The sequence below is a fragment of the Melozone crissalis genome, unplaced genomic scaffold (assembly GCF_028551555.1).
Source record: "Melozone crissalis strain CALT ecotype California unplaced genomic scaffold, PUWL_Pcris_2 ptg000027l_1, whole genome shotgun sequence".
Classification (NCBI taxonomy): Eukaryota; Metazoa; Chordata; class Aves; order Passeriformes; family Passerellidae; genus Melozone; species Melozone crissalis.
In genome coordinates, this window is record NW_026535805.1 from 23,133,217 (window position 1) to 23,154,789 (window position 21,573).

The following is a 21,573-nucleotide window of genomic DNA, read 5'->3' on the forward strand; positions in this document are numbered from 1 at the left end:
TATAGATTTTGCAATTCCGTGCCGTTTGGACAACAAGTTTTCTTCCCAGTTCTATACTCTGAAATATTTTCCCATACTTTTTGCTTTTTCTGGAGGACAGATTATTCTGTCTGTTTGATAAAGACAACATTCTTCAGTCCCAAAATCTTGGGAACTGGATTTCTCACTTTATTTCTATAGCAATCAGTGCTTTAGTCATCTTGGACCCTGCACTTGGCTTTATATTGAGATTAATTCATCTGATGGCTTATATTTAAGGCCAGAAGATTGTTGTCGTTTGATATAGGTCATGATATATATCTTTTTGGCAGAACAAAATCTGATGTGAATATGACATAGCTCGTAGACTAAAATGAATGAGATGTCTATGCTCGAAACAAAATTAAAGTTTACACTCTCCAAACACTTGAAAGAATTCTAGATTCAGCTGAAAACAACATACTGGATATTTCCATCAGTTACACTGCATAAATTAATTTTAAAGAAGTTACTCACTTTTGTCCTAATATTAATACCTCTCTGTTTGGTGCACGGTAAATATAACTCAATTTGTTTTACAGGCGCTTTTGCAGCATTGCAATAAACCTAACATTTAAATAAACTATAATGGTGTTAGGCTAAAAGAATCAGTACTTCTTTAAGGCTAATAATTACAAAGTACTGAAAAATTGGTCCTTCATGCATTTCCAGACAAATTGTGGGTTCTACTAACCTTAGGTTGCCCATTTTCTTCTGGTCTGGACTTTCATTTTCAGCTTTGAATTGAATTAACTATCCCATGTATAAAACTTGACTGGTATCCTTTATTTTTGTTTGTGGCTGTGATGGATGAACTACTGAACCCTGAACGAACAGTCATAGAACAAGGAAATGAACACAGTTTATCAAATCTCCCTTCTTACCACATATATTTGTGTCTTAAGTGACATGATTGCATTTTACTCATGCCTGGTTTTTGTTCTCCAGCACAAGCCTGCAACATTAAAGGCTTCTGACCTGGTTCCCAGGTGGTCCCTGCTTCTTTTCAAATGCTGCTGTCTTCCTCTCCTCACCTTTCTTCCAGATGGATACTGCCTTATGCTTTAAATAAAGTAGTGTTGTCAGAGACATCCCAAATTCTTTAGGGACTCCCACAGAGTAGGGACCAGGATCATACACCTATGTGAGTTAAGGAGCTGTGCTTCAGCTTCACAGCCAGTGTGGTAAAACATATTTTGTAGCTCAGCTTGCAAGGGCAGAATAGTATTTTTTTGCAACAACCATAACAGTCTCTGCTCCTCTTTCCTCCACGTGTTCCTGTGGAGTAACAAAGGGTGTCTGCCCATATTGTGGCCCAGCAAGCTTAGGCTGGTTCACAGGGTTCTCAGTGCTCCAGAGGATGTGCTTCAGACCTTCAAGGTGTGGTCTCAAGGACTCTCCTCAAGAGACAGCATAGATTTGAGACAGCCTCCCCTTCCAAGATGTCTCATAGATATGGAGCTGGTGAGCCATATCTGTTGTACTTGTGCACCTTGCTTTCTCTGGGTATTCCAATACTGAAAGAAAACTTCCAGCTGCAGATATTGGAGATCAGGGGCTCTGTTAGCATGTTTGTAAATTTAAACATTAAACTGGACAGAAATGAAGCTTAAAATTTATTCCCTTAAGTATGTTCTCTGGCTCCACAGTTCTTTCCTCTATCCAAGGAAAATATTTATGCTCTGTAAAGCACAGGTGTCAGAGTTGGGATCACATCCCTTTTTTCTGATTCTTAACTGACTGCAGGACTGTGTTCTTGGTAACTGAACTCTGACAGCAAACAGAATTTAAACAGGTTTATGTTTAAATATACAGACTAGTGTGAATGTGCCAGCCAGGAAGAATTGTGCAATTAGTCTGTGAGATATCTCATTCATATCAGTCATTAAACATATGTTGTATTACAACAGCAGCAACACCAAAGCTCTTTTAAATGCTGCATTAACAAAGTTCAGGAGCCTAATTTTGATTGGGCTGATTATCACTGAGTTGCAGCATTATGCTGAATTTCAGGTAATTGCATGAGATTAAATGTGTCACAAACTGAAATTGTGTACCAAAAGATGATTAGAAAAGTGTCATTTAAATGCAGACCCAGTTTCTGTCTTGGTTTTGGGTAATATCTGCCTACCATAAGTTGCTTTCTGAAATACTGGGTTTCCTGAATTGCGTACTGATTGATGATCTAAATATGTGTCCTGATTTTCAGTACAGTAGGATGCTTGATGGCCTCTCTGTAATTAATCAATGGTCTTATTCCACCACCCAGAGGACACCACAGAAATGCCAGCAAAACTAATGAGGAGTGACAGTCTTTCATAGTATTGGAGCAAAGAATCCTGCCATTGTGTGGACATGAAGAATGAGCACTCTTAAAAGAAATCTCCTTATGCCTTGGTTAGATCATTTTGCATTGAAAATAACCTCCCGCTGCTGCTCCTTTGGTTTTGTATAAAGATCACTATTCCATGGCTGGAAATTTGGTTTTACCTGCTATCAATATCTGCTTGGTGTCTGTATTTGCTGTCACCTAGACTGTGACCCTTAGAGGCAAAGGTCAGAGTGACCCCAAGCCTTTTGCATGATTTAAAGACAACACAGAATTAAAACTACTCCAAGCAGTGATGATAATAGCAAAGAGAACAGGAGACTCTTGGAATTGCACTAGCAGAAAGGAAAGGAAAGAGATAGTGTGTTAGCCTAAAAGCTGCTGCTCCCTTTTATCCAGGTAAGGCTACATGCCAGAAGCAGCTTCTGAGTTACCTTTGATTCTGTCTTCCATGAAAATGCCAAGAAAACAATCTGGAAACTATTTTGGTCTGACATCCACTTGTGAAACTGCAAGAAATGGTCATAAAACCTTTGCACGGAAGATGCTGTTTACTGCAGTACACCTTGGTCTTGGAGTTAGCTCCATGCCACAGGAAAATATGAATGGAAAATATGTACTAGCATGGTCTCCTGAGTCATATTTACCCCACATCTGCAATAGTTTTAAATAACAAAAACATAATAAAGTAAAGATGGGTGTTTGGTACCACTCTGTTTAGCAAAAGCTTGTTTAAATAGTTTTTTGTGTTTTTCTTTTCCAGCACTACGTCCACAGTGTTTTATTGAACCTAAAATGACTCACATCTTCTTGTCATTTCTGTAATTTTCCCTCCCTCATTTCTTTCAGTAATGGTTGCTAGTGGGTGGATGGAGAATGCTAACCAGAGGATAACAGTTGTGCAAACAATATTCTGGCTATATAATCTGTGAATCTTACTTGTAAATCAACTTGATTCTTGAATACATCCTGCTGTACTTAAAATTCCCTTTGATTTTAAGGTGTCTGCAGCCACTCATTCCTTCCAGACTGTTTTTGCTTTTGCAGGTCTCACTTCTTCTATACATTTATCTAATTATTTTCTTTAGAAATGCTCATTTTTCAGTTATAATCTTTAGGTATCAGTGTGCAGCATTAAAAGTGAAGAATTACACTCCAGAGAGCAACCTGATCACTTCATGCATCGCCAAAGAACTTGCAATAAATTCATCATCCATAACCTCAACCTCCTTCCATTTATAAAACATAGTCTTTGTATTTAATATATCTGTGCTGTGTACTGCCTATAAAGAATGTTTAAATTATTGTTTACTGGCCGGGGCTATGTGCAAATCATTATTTTCAATCATGTATGTACACTTATTTAGCTTACTCTCATAATTGTAGTCTCCTTGCAAATCTTTTCCATTCTGAATTCAGATGATGCCTCAGCTCCTGCGCTGGAGACTCAGCCTCAAGGTGATGAAGAAGGTGAGCGAATTTAACAGTGTGGTATTAAACTGTGCAGTTATGGACTGTATTCCACAACATAAAATGCCATCCTAGGAGTGTCTACAACTGCTGGGGCGGTTGCAAGAAAGTGCAAACATCTGTTCTTTTTTTAGGAACAGCAAAGACAACAAACACAATGTATGATAGTCTGGAGATGAGACTTTACCTGTGGAGACCAACATCAGCAATTTTAGTTGTCGTGACTGAGGGCAGACACAGGTTTTAGACTTGAGCCAAAGTGCAGATTAAAACTCTATGTTCAAATAAACAAGTCAGAGGGTAACTTCTATCCTCAGCATAATGACTAGTAATATCACTGTTGAGGCTGATGTTTTGTGAGGCTTATTTGCCTCTGGAGAAATTAGTTGCCATTAAAGAAGCAATAATAGTCCTATGTTGTGGTTGCCTTATCACTCACCGCTAATCTTGCAGAATTGGGTCTGCAGCCATTATATGTTTTGGGTCCAGAGTAGGACATTTTCATTTTAATTAAAAATAATTTTCATCTAAAAGTACTTATTGAACTTTTAGATTGAAAAATCTTCTGTATGAATAGGAAAGGAAAGGGCTATTCATGCCTTTGCATGAATAATAATCTTAACTGCCCTAATAAAAACCAATGCAGCCCTTTTTTTTAAGGTCCATGTTTCTTTAAACTTAGCCGCTATTCAGTTGCTAATAACTTTTAAAAATGTTAACATTTATAAAGTATTTTCTGTTGCCTTTTTTTTTTCTTCTAGATATAGCTTCTCGTTATCCTACCTTATGGACTGAGCAAGTAAAGAGTAGACAGAACAAAACCAATAAAAGCTCAGGTAAGAAACTTAGGTCATCCTTACTTTGCAAAGTGCCTGTGAATGTGTACATGAACCATTTTAATAACCATCATGCTTCCACTCTCATTGTATGATAGTGCCTTAATGATTTGCAATAGTGATGATTTACTAAGCTCATGCATCATACATTCCTTTATAGAGGAGTACTTTTGGCCAAGCTTTATTTGGCTAAAATGATATTAGTCCACTAAAGTCTCTGGTTCATATCTATTTGCATCTGTTTAGAGGGTCAGACATATATTTTTACATTCTTTTTAATTATCTTCCTCTTTGTTATCTGCTTATTTTTGGGTGATATGCAGCAAGAAGGTGCTTGTAAAACGACAGTGTGGATTACTGTTGTTTGGTGGTGAATCTTAGAAAGCAAACCTGAAAAGAAGCAAACTCTCATCAGAAGCCAGTTTTCAGTGAGCAGGAATTGGAAAGACAGTGTTACCTGCTTTTTACTACATCAGTCACCTGCTATTTACAAACTGATCACTAGTTTGATGGGAATTAACTATGTTGCTTTTTAAAAAATAAATGTGGAATTCTTGCTTTACTTATTTTCATCACTGTTTAGAATTGAGCTTTTTAAACCTGGACTAGGAATGTCAGGTGAATGTCCTAAGACTGAATTCTCTATAGTATTCAGATAAATTCAGTGCTTTGGTAGATGATAAATTTTGGTGCCTTTCTCATTGCTTCTTCCTTTCAGTGGCATAAAGTTTAGAGAATCTTCATCGTTTCTATTTCTGTGCAAAAATGTATAGTTTGAAAGAAAACATTAATGATGTAGGCTATGATTCAGTAAATCATTCCAAACCACATTTCAAATCCAGTAGAAATTGAAGTTATGCTTTACATTAAGTACTGTGCTTAAGTATTTTACTGAATTGAGGCCAAAAGCATTTAGAAAAGACAAACAATCATCATAAGAAAGAATGCAAGACGCTAAAAGGTTGAAAGATTCCTTTATATAAGGTATTTTTAACGTCAGTACACTAATTATTAATAATTTTTCTCTCCTTGATTTTCCAGTAGGCACTTAAGGGAAGGACCTTAAACAGTGTAGACAAGAGTTTGAAGCAAATACTTTTCATGCTGGAGATTTAATTTTTCATTTCTTTAGTCAGTGTAGGCAAGAACAGAATTCCTTTGGGATTTCTGTAGCATAAAATATGTCTGTAGAAATTTGTCACTTAGGAGTGTTTGTTTAATTTTTACAGTGCTAGAGACTAGAGCAAGACTTCTTGAGTTTGCAGTGTAGCTGCCAAAGCTTCAACACACACACACAAACCCATATACACACAAAAGTGCACACACAAAGACAGAATAAAAAAGGTGGGTTTATTTCTGGGAACTGGTAACTTCTAGTGCATCTAAAAACACATTTCCTAGAGAACAGGAATCAGAAGCATAGTTTACCTCTGTTGAGACTCCCAGCCCATTATTAAAAGCGTGATTGTGTTAGATTTGCTAACAGGACTTGCTCACAATGGTGATGCCATACCCAGGCTAGCAGAATTACTTCAGGAGATACTGTGAAGCAAACCTTTCTGTAATTTGTAGCTGTATCTGATGTGCCAGATTGACATAATCAATCAAAGTGAATCCAGGTGCTAAAAATCAGTGTACTCACTGATTGTTGTAGGCAGGTTTTTAAGGTCTTGAAAAAAAAAGAGTAAGATTTTTTCCCTTATTACCTCTCAGAGTGGCACCAAGGCTTTTGGGAACATCTACAGAGAATCAACTGTGGACTGTTTTGTGTACTGAGCAGGAAAGAACTTGCCACTGAATCCAGTAGATTGTAAACTTGCCATCTTCCCACTTCCAGGCTTCAATATAAAGGATAACTATAGATGTCTTCTTCACTCAGTTAGCTTAGTAAACTCTGATTCAGACTTGATTATATAAACATCAGAAAGCTTACTGAAAAGTATTTGTCTGAGGAAAATGAGGAAAATTTATCTCTGCATAGGAACTGTGTTTATAAAACAAAACACAAAGCCAAATTTATTCATAATGGGCTAAATTTTCCTTTTTTTTCTATAGTAATCCTAGTGCTGTCTAAGAAATTCTTGAGGTGCAAATAACACTATCATCTAGCCTTGCCTATAGAACATAACTAAAAAAAGACAGAATTAAAATTTCCGGCAAGATACTTCTATGCTATTTACCGACTTACTATTTTAGTCTATGCTGCTTTCTTCTCGCTAGTTTGTACTTGAATATATGTTCTAATCTATCATGATCAACATGTGATCTACAAACTTGTCTTGAGCTGAGAAATCAATCTCCTTAGGAGAAAGGTTTTGTAAGTTAAGGTCACAAATTAGTACATTAAACTTGTTTTCATTAATACATTTAATTTGTTTTAACCATGAAGTGGTTTGCTTTTACTATTCTGCAAATGACCTGCCATTGGTTGGTAAAATCAGCATAACCTATTTTAGGTTTTGAAAGATAGAAAATAATGGCTCAGGAAATTTTAGTTTATATTAGTTCTCCAGTGCATTTCATTTGACTGAATGAGCCTAAATTAATTTAGCACAGAGTAATGGCATTTGCAAGACTCACAGATGCAAGGCATGAAACTAGTGGATTATATATCCATGTTCTATAATGCCTTCTAGTGTATGTTCTTTTTGTTGGCTCAGAGAAATAGGCCTTTGCCTTCACTTAAGGCATTTGTGGAGTGGTATTTAACCTATTAGTTTTTGAAAACAAAATTTTACTCCTGGAAAAAATGCCATCAACACTGGATTATGTTACAATAACTCTGTTTAGAGTGGCTGTTTTGAGTAGAAACATCTCAAAAGATGTTTTGGTACATTTAACATGATTTCCAAAATACTTTTTCTTTCCATACTTAGACTATTCATCTCATTGCTAAAATAGGTTTTGCTGAGATACTTTATACATGTGTCACAGTGCCTTTGTAAATATTTTATAACTACCCCCATGCTCCTAATTTCTTCCTCCATTTCACAGAAAACATTGTGGATTTGCCATATTGGATTGACAGAAGTAAGAATTTTACCAACAGCTATAGAAAATAAACAGAAAACATTGAACAAGGGACCGCATGGATTCTGATTAAGACATAGCCTACACTGTTGTGTGTCTGTGAACTCAGGGTCTAAATTTCTGCTAGGAATTTAGGCAAGGTGACTAGTTTACATCTGTAGCTGTTATTAAGGTGTCTGTGCTTTAGGTGAACTTAGTCCCACACCAGTATCAGTTGGAAATCCAAGCACTTTATGAGTGGAGAAGACAGTGCAGATACTTTCTCATCTCCTAACAGGGAAAATCCACTTTCCTGAGGACAGCTCAGGATGGACTGTAAATCTCTTAGGTTCTCCTTGCTAAATCTGCTCTATCAGCAGGTTATATCCCTGTGGGATTCTTGGCAACACAGTGTGATGTTTTTCAGAGGTTGTGCACCGTTTTTTGTGTTTGAGCATAGACAAAGAATGTGTAGTTTAATTCTTTTCACAATGCCCAGTGAAACTTCAAATTCATTTTGTTAGCTTGAATTTGAGAGCCATTATTTTCGAATAGTCTGTTGCGGGACCACTTTCCTGAGAAATAAATAGGGTGAATTTAAGTGATAACATTTTTAATGTTCAAAAAGGTTCTTTAAGTACTCAGGAATTTCTCAGTAGAATCCGTACACCACAGAATAAACTATACTTCGTGTAAAATTTCATTAATTTTGCAAATATAAGAAAGAAAAAGTAATCCATAACCTGTAGTATACATATATAGGTACTTAAAGACCTTAGAAATTCTGGTGATAATGCAATTCAAGAGAGAAAATGTTTGCATATTGTTCTAGTGGCTAAAATACTGTACAGTTTCACCTATTTACTATTCAGTTCTATTCTTTTATTATTATACTTTCATCTGTTTCTGCAGTGATGTAATAGTATTGTAGGACTTACTATTTATACGTTCATTGATCCTACATTTGTTGATTGTGCATTTAATGAGCATTGTAATGGGGTTGTAAAACTGGTGTTTGTTGTGTTGATAATCCAGTATGACCAGTATGACCAAAACAGAAGAGAGGAAGAAATTGTTGCCTTTTTTTGTTGACCCAGTAGTTCACATTTCATCTGAACCACACCGACAAGTGATGCAGTGTTTGTGCCAGCTCTGTGATTTCTGCCATCTTTATGCTTATATACTTTAGGCAGGTACAAGTGGACATGCCATACATAATCCATCATAAAATAGGGTTGACCCAAAGAAAATCCTGATCTGCCATTAAGGCTTCTGAGGCAGGATCAGGTTTATGTGATTATGACATCTTTCCTCCAGAATGAAGAATCCTAAATCACAATTAATTGTCTCCTCAAACTATGGTTTTAGTGATTTCAGGAGTATCCAGATTTCAAACCCCTTAATATGGATATTCTGGTAATGTAGAATCATCATCATCACAATTTTTTACTTCACCTGTGCACATGTGAAAGGGACACAAAATCTTTTTATTTAATTTTCTGACACAATGGAGTGGTGTTTTATTGCTGCCTTTTTGCTACAGACTATTTTCAGGACTTAAAAATTCTGTTGCAAGATTTTATCAGTTAGTCCCAGAGAGTTTGATCCAACAAGAGTTTCATTCTCAAAACACTATCTGGGAAAACAATGATGTGCACATACAGCAATGTATTATAGACTCGGCGCTAATGCAAATGAAAATGTTGTGATGTCTGCTGAGAATACCTTCTTAATAGACTAAAATAATGAAATCTAAAGTGATAATTATGTGTCTGTATCTATACAAAATAGCTGCTTGCATTTATCTGTCTGTAGAGTCTGAATCTGTTGGCAAAGTGTGCCAGTAAGACTGATTAATATGACAGAGTAACATTCTAAAAGGTGAATGTAGTTTTTATTGCCATGTCATCTGACAGCTTCAAAGCATTTGTACATTAGAATTTTTCTCACATGGAAACTATTTTGGTTGTCAGTGAGGAGCCTGTCTTGTCAGCTTACTTGTTTTGTTGTCCGTACTCCGATGCTCATGTTCATTCCAAACTCAAGCTGACCAACTTCTTACTGTTACGCCTATCCTGACAAAAGTCAGTCCTAAAGGTAAAAAAACTTGCATATACACCCCCTGCCTCCCCAAGAAGCCATTTTTCTTTCAAAGGAAATAAATGTAAGAGTTCATGTGTCTGCCCAATTATATAAATTCTAAGAGCTATTCCTTTCTAAGCAAAGGAAAATTAATAACCTAGAGACAGAAAACTGTGTAACAGCTCAGTGACTTTTTACTTATTCTCATTAATTGTTGTATTTTCCAGATGTTGCTTTTAGTGTTCACTGAAGATAAATTATCTGCAGTTGAAGTTGTGTGAGCTAGCAAGGAAAACTTAAGATCCAGTTGAATGTTTCCACTTACATATTTATTACAAAATAGTTAGAAGCTTTCTAAAAGTATTTTGAATTAGGCTTATTTCACAATGTGGAGATTTGAGATATGAAACCAGTTATAACAGAAGGAAATCAAAATGGATATCATAAAAAAGTGAGGAAAGAACATAGGCAAGAGGGGAAAGAAGGTATTTTAAAAGCTTGTTGCCTGTCTTTTTCAGCAGGGGTTCCTAGGAAGTCTTTTGTAGTCCTGCAGAACCCTGGCTTATCTTCCATTCTCAAATTTGTTTGTATTTGGCATTAAAGGAGGAGCAGGTGAGGATGATGCCTGCTTGCTTTTAATATATTATGCCTATACTGGACACTCAGAAATGGACTTCAAATACATAAAGTAGACTTGCATAGGCAAAGAGCCTGAGTGGAAGTGGTCCATTAATTGAAAACCACTGAATTAAACAGAAAAACTGGAGCTTTTTGCCTGTTAGTAGCTCATTTCAGCCCTAAAGACAGTGTTTCTTTCCAACAATTGGTGAAGTATGAGCCACATTCAACCACAGTAATTACTTGTGTTGTAAATACTTGTGTTGTAAATGCAGTCATTAGCTGTAGCTGAAATCAAAAGCCTAGTAATAAATTGTTGAAGTATATCCATGTCATGCCTAGAGTATCTGACATTGTCAAGGGCTAAAAGTCACAACAGCCTGTTGGAGATACTCATCTTCTGGCACAGAGGTTTGATAATCCAGAGTATCTGAAATGGAATTCGCTTAAGCCCTAAAAACCTCAATTCAGACCCTGAAAGGAAAGTAGAATAGAAGGCGTGAGTATTGATTTTAAATATCTTCAAACATCCCAAAGGGCTATCAAATCAACACAGGCATTCTGTCAATGGGAACTCAGTCCATAAGAAATGGCAGTCTGTCTCTACTAAATTTTAGACAAGTTCAAGTCCAGACATTTTTACTGTGAACTTTCTACCTTGAGCTTATCTGTGGGTCAGTTCCCTACACAAGGAAAGGCACTAGCTTTATTTCATGACATCTACAGCAAGTCCAAATATTTTATGTTAGCCATAGATCTGCCTTTTGGGCCTTGTAAAGTCTGTGGGTGCTGAAAGACATGAGCTGTTAGAACAATTTTTGTTTGGCCTGTTCTCTCAGCAAAGTGCTGCATGGCAGTTAAAGAGAAAAGCATTGTATGGAATTTTAGTAAAAATACTCAGATGAAGACTGGAAGCTTCCAAAACACAATCTTATGGCCTTCTCAGACTTTTTGAGTTGACTCTTGTAGCTGATTCACTAAATGTTCCCTTTAGAGTTCAAGAAGGAACTTAATTATTCTGTGTGAACTATAATTTCTGATTTGTATTTTACTCTAAACCTAGCATTGTTAAGAACCTGCTGGGGAGGGAGATCCATGAGGCACTGTCACAACTTGTTATATGCGCTACTGTTACATTTTAAAGTGCAGGAGGCAGCTCTCTTTACTTCTCCTTCATTTGCTGTTTTTCTTTCAAGAACCACAATAGTTTTAGAGTAGAATTCTTTCCAAATATTGCTTGCAAGATACCCTCTGTCAGCTGAAAAACAACTTAAAAACTACTGAATGCTCGCATCACTCCAGCCGATCAGTAAATGGTTGACTTAGTTCCTAATAGAGAACTTTTTATTGCTTTCAGCAGCAATTTTTAATGATACTCTAGTCTTGATTTACCTGTTACAAAAGAGGGAACAGTACTCTTCAACCTCTTCATGTTCTTCACCAGTGAACAAAATCACTCTTCATACTCTGTTTCTCTTTCTTTTCCTTGCTCTGCTTTGCCTTGCCTGACCTAAATTGGTAAAGGAAAATTGCTGTTTTCTTTCAGTTCTTTCAGAGTCGTCCAAGAAGATTAAACTTTCCAGACCTCCCCACACTGCTTGTATATTATGATTCATTCTTAATTCATAGGCTGCTGGATCATGCTTGTTATAGAACTGTCCTATCTTTTATAATCCTTTTCACAAGGATTTTAATTTATCTTCATTTTAATTTTACATATTAGTTCAAAACCTTAAAAAAGATCAAGCACTGCCATTTCCAGCTTTTTCCTCCCACTACAGAGGAAGACCCTCCCATCCTAAACCATTAGAAAAAGAGCTCTGTTTTACATCCAGTTGATGTTCTTTATCCTCAGGATGTTCCAGGGCTTTACTGGACCCCCACTGTGGGGAGGGAAAAAAAAAAAATCTGTTTTATGCAAGGCTGATAATTTCTATTTTACTGCATGTGTTAAAATTTGATGCCAAAAGATAGTAATCTTTCCTGACCATTTTTAATTATATCACATTACTTGCTACAGCAAGTAAATGACAAAACAGTCCTGCTTGAAGTTCTCCTTTAGTTTTCAGACATGCACTCCTCCACCTACCCACAGCTTTCTATGTTTTGCCAGACATCAGATTGCATAATCATAAAAACATCAATAAGGTCCATAAATCCTAAGAGGAATGTCAGGTTAATGATCTGTATTTTATTGACAGATGAAAAAAAATCATGTAAATCATGTTAATGCACAGAAACATATTAGACTGGGTCATATCTAATGACATAATCTTTCTGGGAAATAGATAAAACCTTCAGTCAAGACAGTCTGGTTCTGGCTATGGATGCACTATGGTTGCTGGGTGGCATGTGGAAGATAGGTCTTCCAACAGGGTAAACAGTAAGCTGCCAGGCGTTCCATCATCATCCAGTGACCTGATAGTTAGGAGAAAATGTTCCATGCAGAGATGCAGTTTTTTCTTCTATCAGGATAGGATAAGTCAAATAACCAGCTATCTACCCTTCCAATAACAGAATAAGCTTTTTTTGAAAAAGAAGCTAAAACCAGTTTTATGGACTGTGGAATTCTACTGCTTGATCTGCACAAAAAAAGTTCTGACTTGTTAATGGAAATACAGACTGTGGGAGGACCATGTAATGTTCCTTGGTAGATCAGATTATGGCTAGTCATGGCAGCTTAAATTTGGAGGGATTTTTAATTGGATGATTTATCACATATGAATTTTACATTTCTTATTTGCCAAGCCATGTATCTCTGAACAAAACTGTTGAAGGGACTGACAGCTTGTGTTACAGTTCATGCATTGCTTAATTTTTTTCAAAAAAATTCTTGGCTTTTTCCTTAATTCTGTAACAAATTGCCACGTGATGCAGGAACTTTTGGAGGCTTCATCAGTAATTTTAGTGTTCTCCGTTTGGTACAAAAGCAAGAGAAATTCAGCTCGTATGGTGACTTCTATGTGATGGGTGGAATTCACCCCCAAATCTGTGCACTGGGCACATGTCTGCAATGAAGCTGTTGCATTAGTCTGGCTCTTTACAGCAGTATCTGCTTTTATGGACTGTTAAGATCCAAGGTTAATGCTGTCATCCATGGACCCTTTACCCAGCCCTGTCCTGAATGCAGTGTACTGGATTCTTTTGTTGGTTACTGTTTCCAATGTAGATCCTCCTTTCCAGGCAAAGCCACACCAAGGGTCATCAGAGCAAGGGAAGTTCTTGTAGGCAAATAATGTTACTAAGGTACATAAACCCACTTTGAGATCTTCTCATCTATACCCCAACTATTGTCTTCCAACTGGCTTGCTTTACATTTTCCTGCACTCTGTACATCGTGCTCTGTTCTCAAATCAGACTGCTCCAGATAAGTGTTAGACAATGTTTTCCCTGCATTCTGCAATGTGTAGGAATAACTGCCTAGGAATAACATTAAGTATTGTTTCCACAATGCACTAGATTTCTGTGTTACTGGAGAAGAAGCAGTGGTTGAAGAGACCACTACTTTTCATTAAGCAATTTTTAATACCTGTTTTAGTTTAAAAACAGCAGGCTAACTATCTGCACTCATCCACAAATATAACTATGTTTAAATACAATTAAGGCTGTAAATTAAATTTCAGATCTCAAATTCTCTTGGTCAAAACAAGAGAAAAGAGAGGACAAAGCTTAATATGCCAGACTGGTTGAAAACATAGTCTTCTGTGGAAAACATATGACTAAATAGAGAACTTGTTTTTTAAATATATGTATTTTCATCTAAAGAAGTGCATCTTCAAGACAAAAATTCAGTTAAAAATATCTTCAAATAACTGAATGTTTTTAGCTCAAAACTCAAAATCTTGATGGTACAGTATAATGCCTTGTTGGAGCTGTAATTTTAAAACTTCGTTAGTTCTTCCTTTTTTTGAGGGCTGGGTCCTTAGTATATGTAGAATGTAATCATCTCCCCATTTTATAAACTCAGACCCTTGAAGAATCTTGTATTGTGTGGTTCTCTGTGAAGTTCAACACAAACAGCTTGTTGAAGGGTTTTGTTTTATTCCCTTTTTTATCAAAGAGAAACACTTTGAATGAAAAACATTGTTTTATTCAAATACTTGGTTTTCCAGCAGACAGTCAAAAAACTTTTTTCAACCAACTGTATTACAGTCATAACAAGCTATGAAAAAATTTATGTTCTTGCCATTTAAACAGTGAATTACCTTGTGCCATTGCTTTCCAGTGAGACCTAAGTGATATTTAAACTTTCCAGATTTATTCTTCAGTGAGTAAAAACAACTTATCAAAATGAAAGAACTTTTATTGGCCTCTATTGGAACGAATGATTAGATGCAGTTTTTGTGGGACTAGAATGTGTTATAAATACATAAATTCCTCAAACATCGGTGTCTTTTAATGCCTTTAATTATGTTCCAGTACACCCAGTTAGATCAGGGCAACAAACTCATTGATATTTTGTCTGGAAGCAGAGGACTATAAAATCAAATTAACTCTTCAAGCTCCTCCAAAATCTGAGGTAAAGTTTTTGCAAGAAGGAAAATAGTTCAGAATTGCAAGACCTGTTCAAGTTCAAATCATAGGAAGGGTTTAGTGTCTCCCTCAGACATTAGGCCAAATTTTCACATCTGTATTGAACCAAATTCCAAAAGATGAGAGAACTGACAAAGACTGATGGTTATGCTTACCTGTTGCTTATTGAGTTCATCCACATAATCTGAATCAGTGGAGACTTTTAACAGAGTCAGAGGTGGGATTAGTGGCAGAGGCTGGTGACCACTCTGTTCTGGTGCAGTTTACTCTTTCAGAACATCCCTGTGCCCAGTTATTCTGGCTGGCAAGGGAGTAGGGGTGCTTTCTCTTTGTTTACTTGCCTAACTGGTTTGGAGAGGAGAAATTTACATAACTTCGGATCTTGTTTCTTCTCTGATTTTCCTATAACTCCCATTATGTAGCTAAAGTCATACTCTCAGACTGCCAGAAGGTAATGAGAAAATTGCTAATCTCATTGCTCTCCTGTTTGGTTGTCTCTTAGTTTAAGGGACTTACAGTTTCATTGTTCTTGAAGCTTCTAGTCAGATTTTAAAAGCAATCTAAGATAATTTTTAGGATATGATTTTAAGTTCCTATGAATTGACACAACAGAGGAGCAGCAAAGCCAAAAATATCAGTATAAATGTCAGCGGTTTGAAAGGTCACTTCTTCCCATTTCCCTACCAACATCTTCAGTACAGAACAGTGACTTGTAATGTAGTCACACATCCTGTAGTTCATCCCTTTAGCTAAACAGTCCAATATAATAATAGAAAATGACTGTAGGAGGCAACGATTTAGTTTCAGCAGGCATGAAGCCTCATTTTACTCAGAGCAGGGTAAATAGGAGTGACTCTGATGCAGTTATGAGGCTAATACCACTGGAAGACTTAAAAGGAGAGAGGGGAATCAGGCCTGGAAGGTTTATTTAAATTTTTAAAAAATTTTTCTCTTTATGGAGATGCTAATGGTACAGGACTGATTCTGGTGTTATGGCTTCTCTTGGAAACACAGTGCGCACTCATTTCCTAATGTAGCTGGTATGTAGTATATCAATCTGCTGAATTAGTGACAATAGGACAGTCCACCCCAGTCCTGCTGCTGTTACATAGGTGGAATTTCTCTTGACTTTAATGAATGTGCTGTCAGCACATGGGCTCCTCTACTCCACTGGTATTGCCAGCTGAAAGGCTGAATAGAGTATTTTCTCTTTCTTATCATTATGTACAACTTAATTGTCACCAGATGATGTGTTTTGCGCACTGAATCATATTTATATTCAGAAAAATTGAATACTCAGAAATACCTTCATACATCAGAGAATATGTCACATAACTAGCCATGGTGCTAAGGATGTCGTGGTGCACTTACCTTTCCAATACTCTTGTCAAAATGAGCCTGTGTGGCTTCTATATAGAGCACCCCTGTTGACAGCAAAGCTAGAGAGAAAATGCCTTGCTTCAGATCTTTTCTTCCCCTATATGATTAGGAAAGTTTGTGAATCAGAATACTATATTTAAGCTTTATTTATCTTTTGTTTCATACCTACTTTTATTGGAGCTTTTTGAAATGTTATCATAGTCTCTGTTATTAATCTTCAAAGTTGGTTGCGTACAGAGAATTCCCATTATGTTGCCAATCCTTTCTTTGCAGTCTTCTTTCTCTCCTGTCAGTAGCTGATCTTCACTGCCTGTTTCTCAGTTTTTCACTAGATATCATTGTGCAATCTCAAATGCTGGTTCATTTCTTGTAACACTGATTTACCATCTCTCTAATCTTTCATCTTTTTCTTTTAACTAAGACAGCCAGAGGCATAAACTGGAGGCTTTATGAGGAGAATAACCAAGAAATAAAGGCTGTTGATCCTGCTATGAGTTTGCAGGCTGCATTCTGAAAATACAGTGACCCCAAAAGCAAGCTGAGAGTTCTTAGAAGCACCCAGTTGAACAGTGACTGCAAATAATAGGGAGGAGAGCCTGATTCCTAGATTGAGTAAACTTGGAAAGGTGTCATGACCTATCTGTGTAGGATGTCAGAGACTGTTTCAGAGCTACCTTGTCCAGCTGTGTTATCCATACTGTAGGATACTGAAGGATACCAAAAGGTAGGAACAACTACATGTTTGATGCTAAAGCTAGTGAAATATATTTTCAGCATTAATTTAATACCCTTCTAAGTAACAATGCTTCCTAAATAAGAATTCTTCCTAAGTTAGAATGCTTCCTAAGTAAGAATGCATCGCCTTCGCCAAAGCTGTGAGTTGTTTTGTAGTTCATCTGAGTTTTTCAAATAAAACTCAATACAAGTGTCATAATGTCAATGCTGTTGGTCTGACTGACTAGTGCTCAGAGTCTTGGCCTGTATTTTGTGCCAATATCACTTCCTCAGGATATCATTGTGGAGACTTAAGCAGCCTACAAAGTATTGTATGGGAAAACATCTGATGTCAGCTAGTGGAAGGAGACAGTGTGGTTTCATTGCTTACATTCAGGGCAGCTAGCCAGGAACTCCAGGGCTCTAATCCTGGCTCAGCTTTGGGCAGGACTGTCACAGTCTGGACAGATCAATGCAAGCAGAAGAAAGGTTTCATCAGAGAGATGGCTGAGACAGCATCTAGTACAGGACTATAGAATACAATACAGAGCTTTACAGACTTATGCAGTATAGCAGGTGGAAGTAAGGAAAAGATGTATTGACCAATTGAAATAGTGGTATTTCTCTAAATGAAAAGGCACCTTTTTTTTTTCAGTTTTGCATGCCTTTTGTTTCGTTTGTTGATCAGTGTCCCACTCATGTGAATCATGACATTGGATTTACATCTTTTTCCTTGCAAATGATTGATAACTTTAAAGATTCTTCCCCTTCATTCTGCAAACTATATCTGTCATTGTGTCATTGTAAAATATGTATGTAGAACACAAGCAAAAGAGACTTGCCCCTTTGATGCAAGGGAGAGCCTGTGTCTTCTCCGGCATGTTACCTTCATGAAAATGTGCATACATGTATGAGACAAAATTACTAGTGTTCAAGGGTGCTTGCCATGGGACTGTACTGTAGTTGTTTACAAATGAGACCCAAGGCAAGCAGGTTTGTAAATACACAGCCTTTCCCACTCTTCTTTAGCCTGTGTTTGTTCCTCATGATTAATGAAAACAAGTACTGCTAAAGGCCCTTGTGAACTACTTTAATTATGCCAGTGGTTGATTGGTTTGGCCCCAAATGCTTTGTAACAATAGGCAGATTTAATTAGCAACAGCTCTGATTGCAATAGCTTCACAACCTCCTGGGAGCCTCATGCAGTGAGCTTCCTTTTGCATTATTGTCAAGACATTAGACAATGTTTAATTTTCCCAAATTAAAAAGAACACAAAGCATACAATGCATTATATGTATAAACAATAACAGAACTGTCTACACATAAGCGATAATAAAAACGTTTCCTTATTAGGTGACTGAATGCCAACATTGCGCTTTCCTGTGATGCTCATTGTAAAAGTTAAATATTTATAATCTGTTTTATTCAAACAGTACTGCCAAAACGAGTCTTTCAGATTTCTTCCTTGGTTGTAGAGAGCTTCAAAATAAATATGACTTGAGGTAGTTGTACATGTCTGTGTGGGGAGACGAGATGGGAACAGGTCTGAAAAGGCTGGAAAGCCAAGCAAACACCTTGAAAAATAACACTTTGGGAAACCTGCTCTTTACTCTCACACACAGTCGAGTGCTGGAAAGTATTTTTGCAAGGCCTCTACTCTTTATCCAGATCATTTATGTAGCATGTTAAACACTTAAAATAATGATCTTCTGAGGACATAAAATAATCATGGATTATAAATTATTAAGGATCCTTAGGCACTTTAAAACTCTAATTTTACTAGTTCAAAGGTCTTTGCTACTATGCATTATCTAAGAAGCCTTTAAAATTGTTCTGAATATTCTTGGGACTAAATTTTCTGCTGCTGATCCCTACTGTATGCAATGGAATGGTTCCAGTTCATAGGAGCAGAAATTTTGGCCTGGAATTTTTCAATATGATTGTAGGTCTCCCATTCGTCAAAAGCATAGTGATGTTTCACTCTCACATCATATGTAGCATTATCTACTCTTCAGAAAACTATTTCTTTTTGAAAACAGAGATGAAAGTGGGGTGGAATTGGAATTTTTATTTTAAATTCAGATTGCCCTTGTTTTTTTCCAAAGTTTGAATGTAAAGCCAAGCCAAAGATTTGTCTTTGCTCTTGAAACCAAAGCACAGGCTGAGCTGTTTAACCATAGCCATATGACAAAAGAAAAAAGAAAAGAAAGAGCAATATAAAACTATATTAAAAGTTATTTGAGTCAAAAGAATTAGTATTAGAATATTCTTACTGGCTTTCACTCTTCTTTGGCTCATCCTCTTTATTGCACACAAAACTTTGCCAAAATCAGTAAACAGTCTTCTTTCTGAATCCTGGAGTTCTCCTGTTATGAATACTGATGTCCTACGTGCTATATAAATAATGTGCTTTGGATATTGCGTGCTGCGCGGCAAAGACCTGTACAGCCTTCAATCTGAGATGAGCTTTTGGCATTACACAGGTTTAAAGCAGTGCAGTTACCTTTTGACCAGACTTCATGTTCATGTTGTTGAATCTCATACTGAGGGCAAGAGTTCTGGGAGGAGTATCATCAACAGATGATACCACCTTAGAGAAGTTGTTTGTTTCTCTGTTAAAAGATTTTTCATTGCACAGCACAGTCCTTGTCATTAGAGACAAGCAGAAATATGAATGCTCATTTTCCACCTGCTTCTTACCTTTTCTTTGGTGAGATGAAGAAGAAAAAACAGTAGAAAAGTTTTTGATTTATCTGTCATAGGTTAGCTTTTAAGGGTGTAATTATGTTCTCAGTATTACTACATTTTTAAAATTTTGAGATTATTTACACCAAGTAGACTTTAAGGGTACTTATCTGAGAGATAATGGCAATGGTAGCATAAAATTTTGTATTATGGCTGTTGGAGTAACTGCCTGAAATACTGAAGAAAAAAATGGAGCATTTCTGTTTCAGCAGCCCATTTAATGTCTGTATTCCTGCTCAGTGCCTGAGGGCCAAATTCTTACCATTCTGTAATGCCTATCCAGTCTGCTATGAATTATATAAAGGTGCAGACAGTACTGACCATTTTAAGATACTTTGACACATGTAAAGAAGAGCTACCAAAATTCAAAATAACATTCTCTTATTTTTTTTAACATATCTGTACATTTTTAAACTATGCATCTCAGGTCACATTCCCATAAACAGACAGAAATCCTCCTGGCTCCTGCAGCAGTAGTGAGGGTTCTGTCTGTAAGGTGGAAATTAGTTGATACTTAGAAAATTGAATGTTGGTGGAGTGCAGTCACCTCCAGGCAGGAGGCAGGAGTTAAGCAATAAGGCTGGAAAACATTGCATGGTGCCAACAGCATTAGCACTGTGAGCCAGTGGCAGGAACATGACACAGGCTGCAGCCAGAGATGCCACTGTACACCTCTGAAAGGAAAATTACTTGAGTGCCTAAGGTCAAGTATCCAAAGTCATATCCACGCACTCAGTTTTCCAAATGGGGAAGAGAAACAACTTCTGTTTCATGGAGGGGAAGTGCTAGATGGATAAACATTCGTGTAAGATGGTTGGGTTATTTAAGTGCCAAAGTATGAATTTAGGCACCCCTGTTTGCCTGTTTTGTTTTTTAATTTTTAGTACAGCTATTCAAACAAATATGTATCCTCAGCTTACCTGGCAAAGAGTTTAATTTTCACAGCTCTATGGAAAAAGTGAACCAGCTTTATTTTCACTTCAAATCTCTCTTGAAAAATGAGAGATTTTTCCACTGGCAGGAGACTCACATTAGCTGGTCAATATACTCATAAAGCAAGAATGATTGCTTTGCGCAATTTTGTTTAATGAATGAGCCTTCAGATTGCTATAGCAAGCTGGCCAGCCAGCCACTCTGTTTGGGACAAGTTAGTGATTTTCATTTACTATAATTTTGGGTGGTGGCTTTTTTTGTTTGGCTGGTTTTGGAGTTTGAACACAGTGTGGCTGCTCTGCTATAGCAGGATGAGGCAGCCATGTGTAAGAATAATAGGTACCAGTATTTCCTCTTATGTAGGAAAACCAGATTTCATTCCATTTGGCTTTCATTCCATACTGCTTTCAGATGTATCCTTGCAGAATGGGGCAGTCATTTGCACATTATCCTCTCTCATGTTAGGGAAGTCAACAAAGCTTAGCAAGAGCACCTGGAGATGATAATCCATGCTCTTCCCATTAGTTGAGCAAAAGCAGGATGAGAGATCTCATCTCTTCAGAAGACCAGATTTTCAACTCTCATTGTGAAGCCTGATCCCATGACATTGACCATTTGGCTTTAAATGATTTTTGATGTGTGTAAAGGTACTTTTTAAAGACCCATTGAGGAAGGTAGGGTGTAAATAGTCCTTGGATTATACCTGGCACTTTCCACAGGCTTGCTATCCCTTTCACACACTGCTGTTAAAGATTTAACAAAAATATGCAGCTTTTGGTTTACTGCACTCTGACATTTCATGGATGGTAAAATAAAATATTTAACCTGGGAAATTCAGTACAAAAATTTGCCTCTAATGCAAAAAACATCTTTGAAGTAACTCCTATCTGTAATCTAATGTATAC

At 36.9% G+C, this 21,573-nt stretch overlaps 1 protein-coding gene across 3 annotated transcripts in view; it reads left to right on the forward strand.

Annotated features, from left to right (window-relative positions):
- SMOC2 (SPARC related modular calcium binding 2) overlaps positions 1–21,573 on the forward strand; it is a 138,174-nt gene that overhangs the window by 66,543 nt on the left and 50,058 nt on the right. For all 3 annotated transcript variants that reach the window (XM_054279831.1, XM_054279832.1, XM_054279833.1), the window contains exons 6-7: positions 3,767–3,817; positions 4,579–4,653. In XM_054279831.1, the coding sequence (XP_054135806.1) occupies positions 3,767–3,817; positions 4,579–4,653 (126 nt within the window). The remainder of the gene's footprint in view (positions 1–3,766; positions 3,818–4,578; positions 4,654–21,573) is intronic.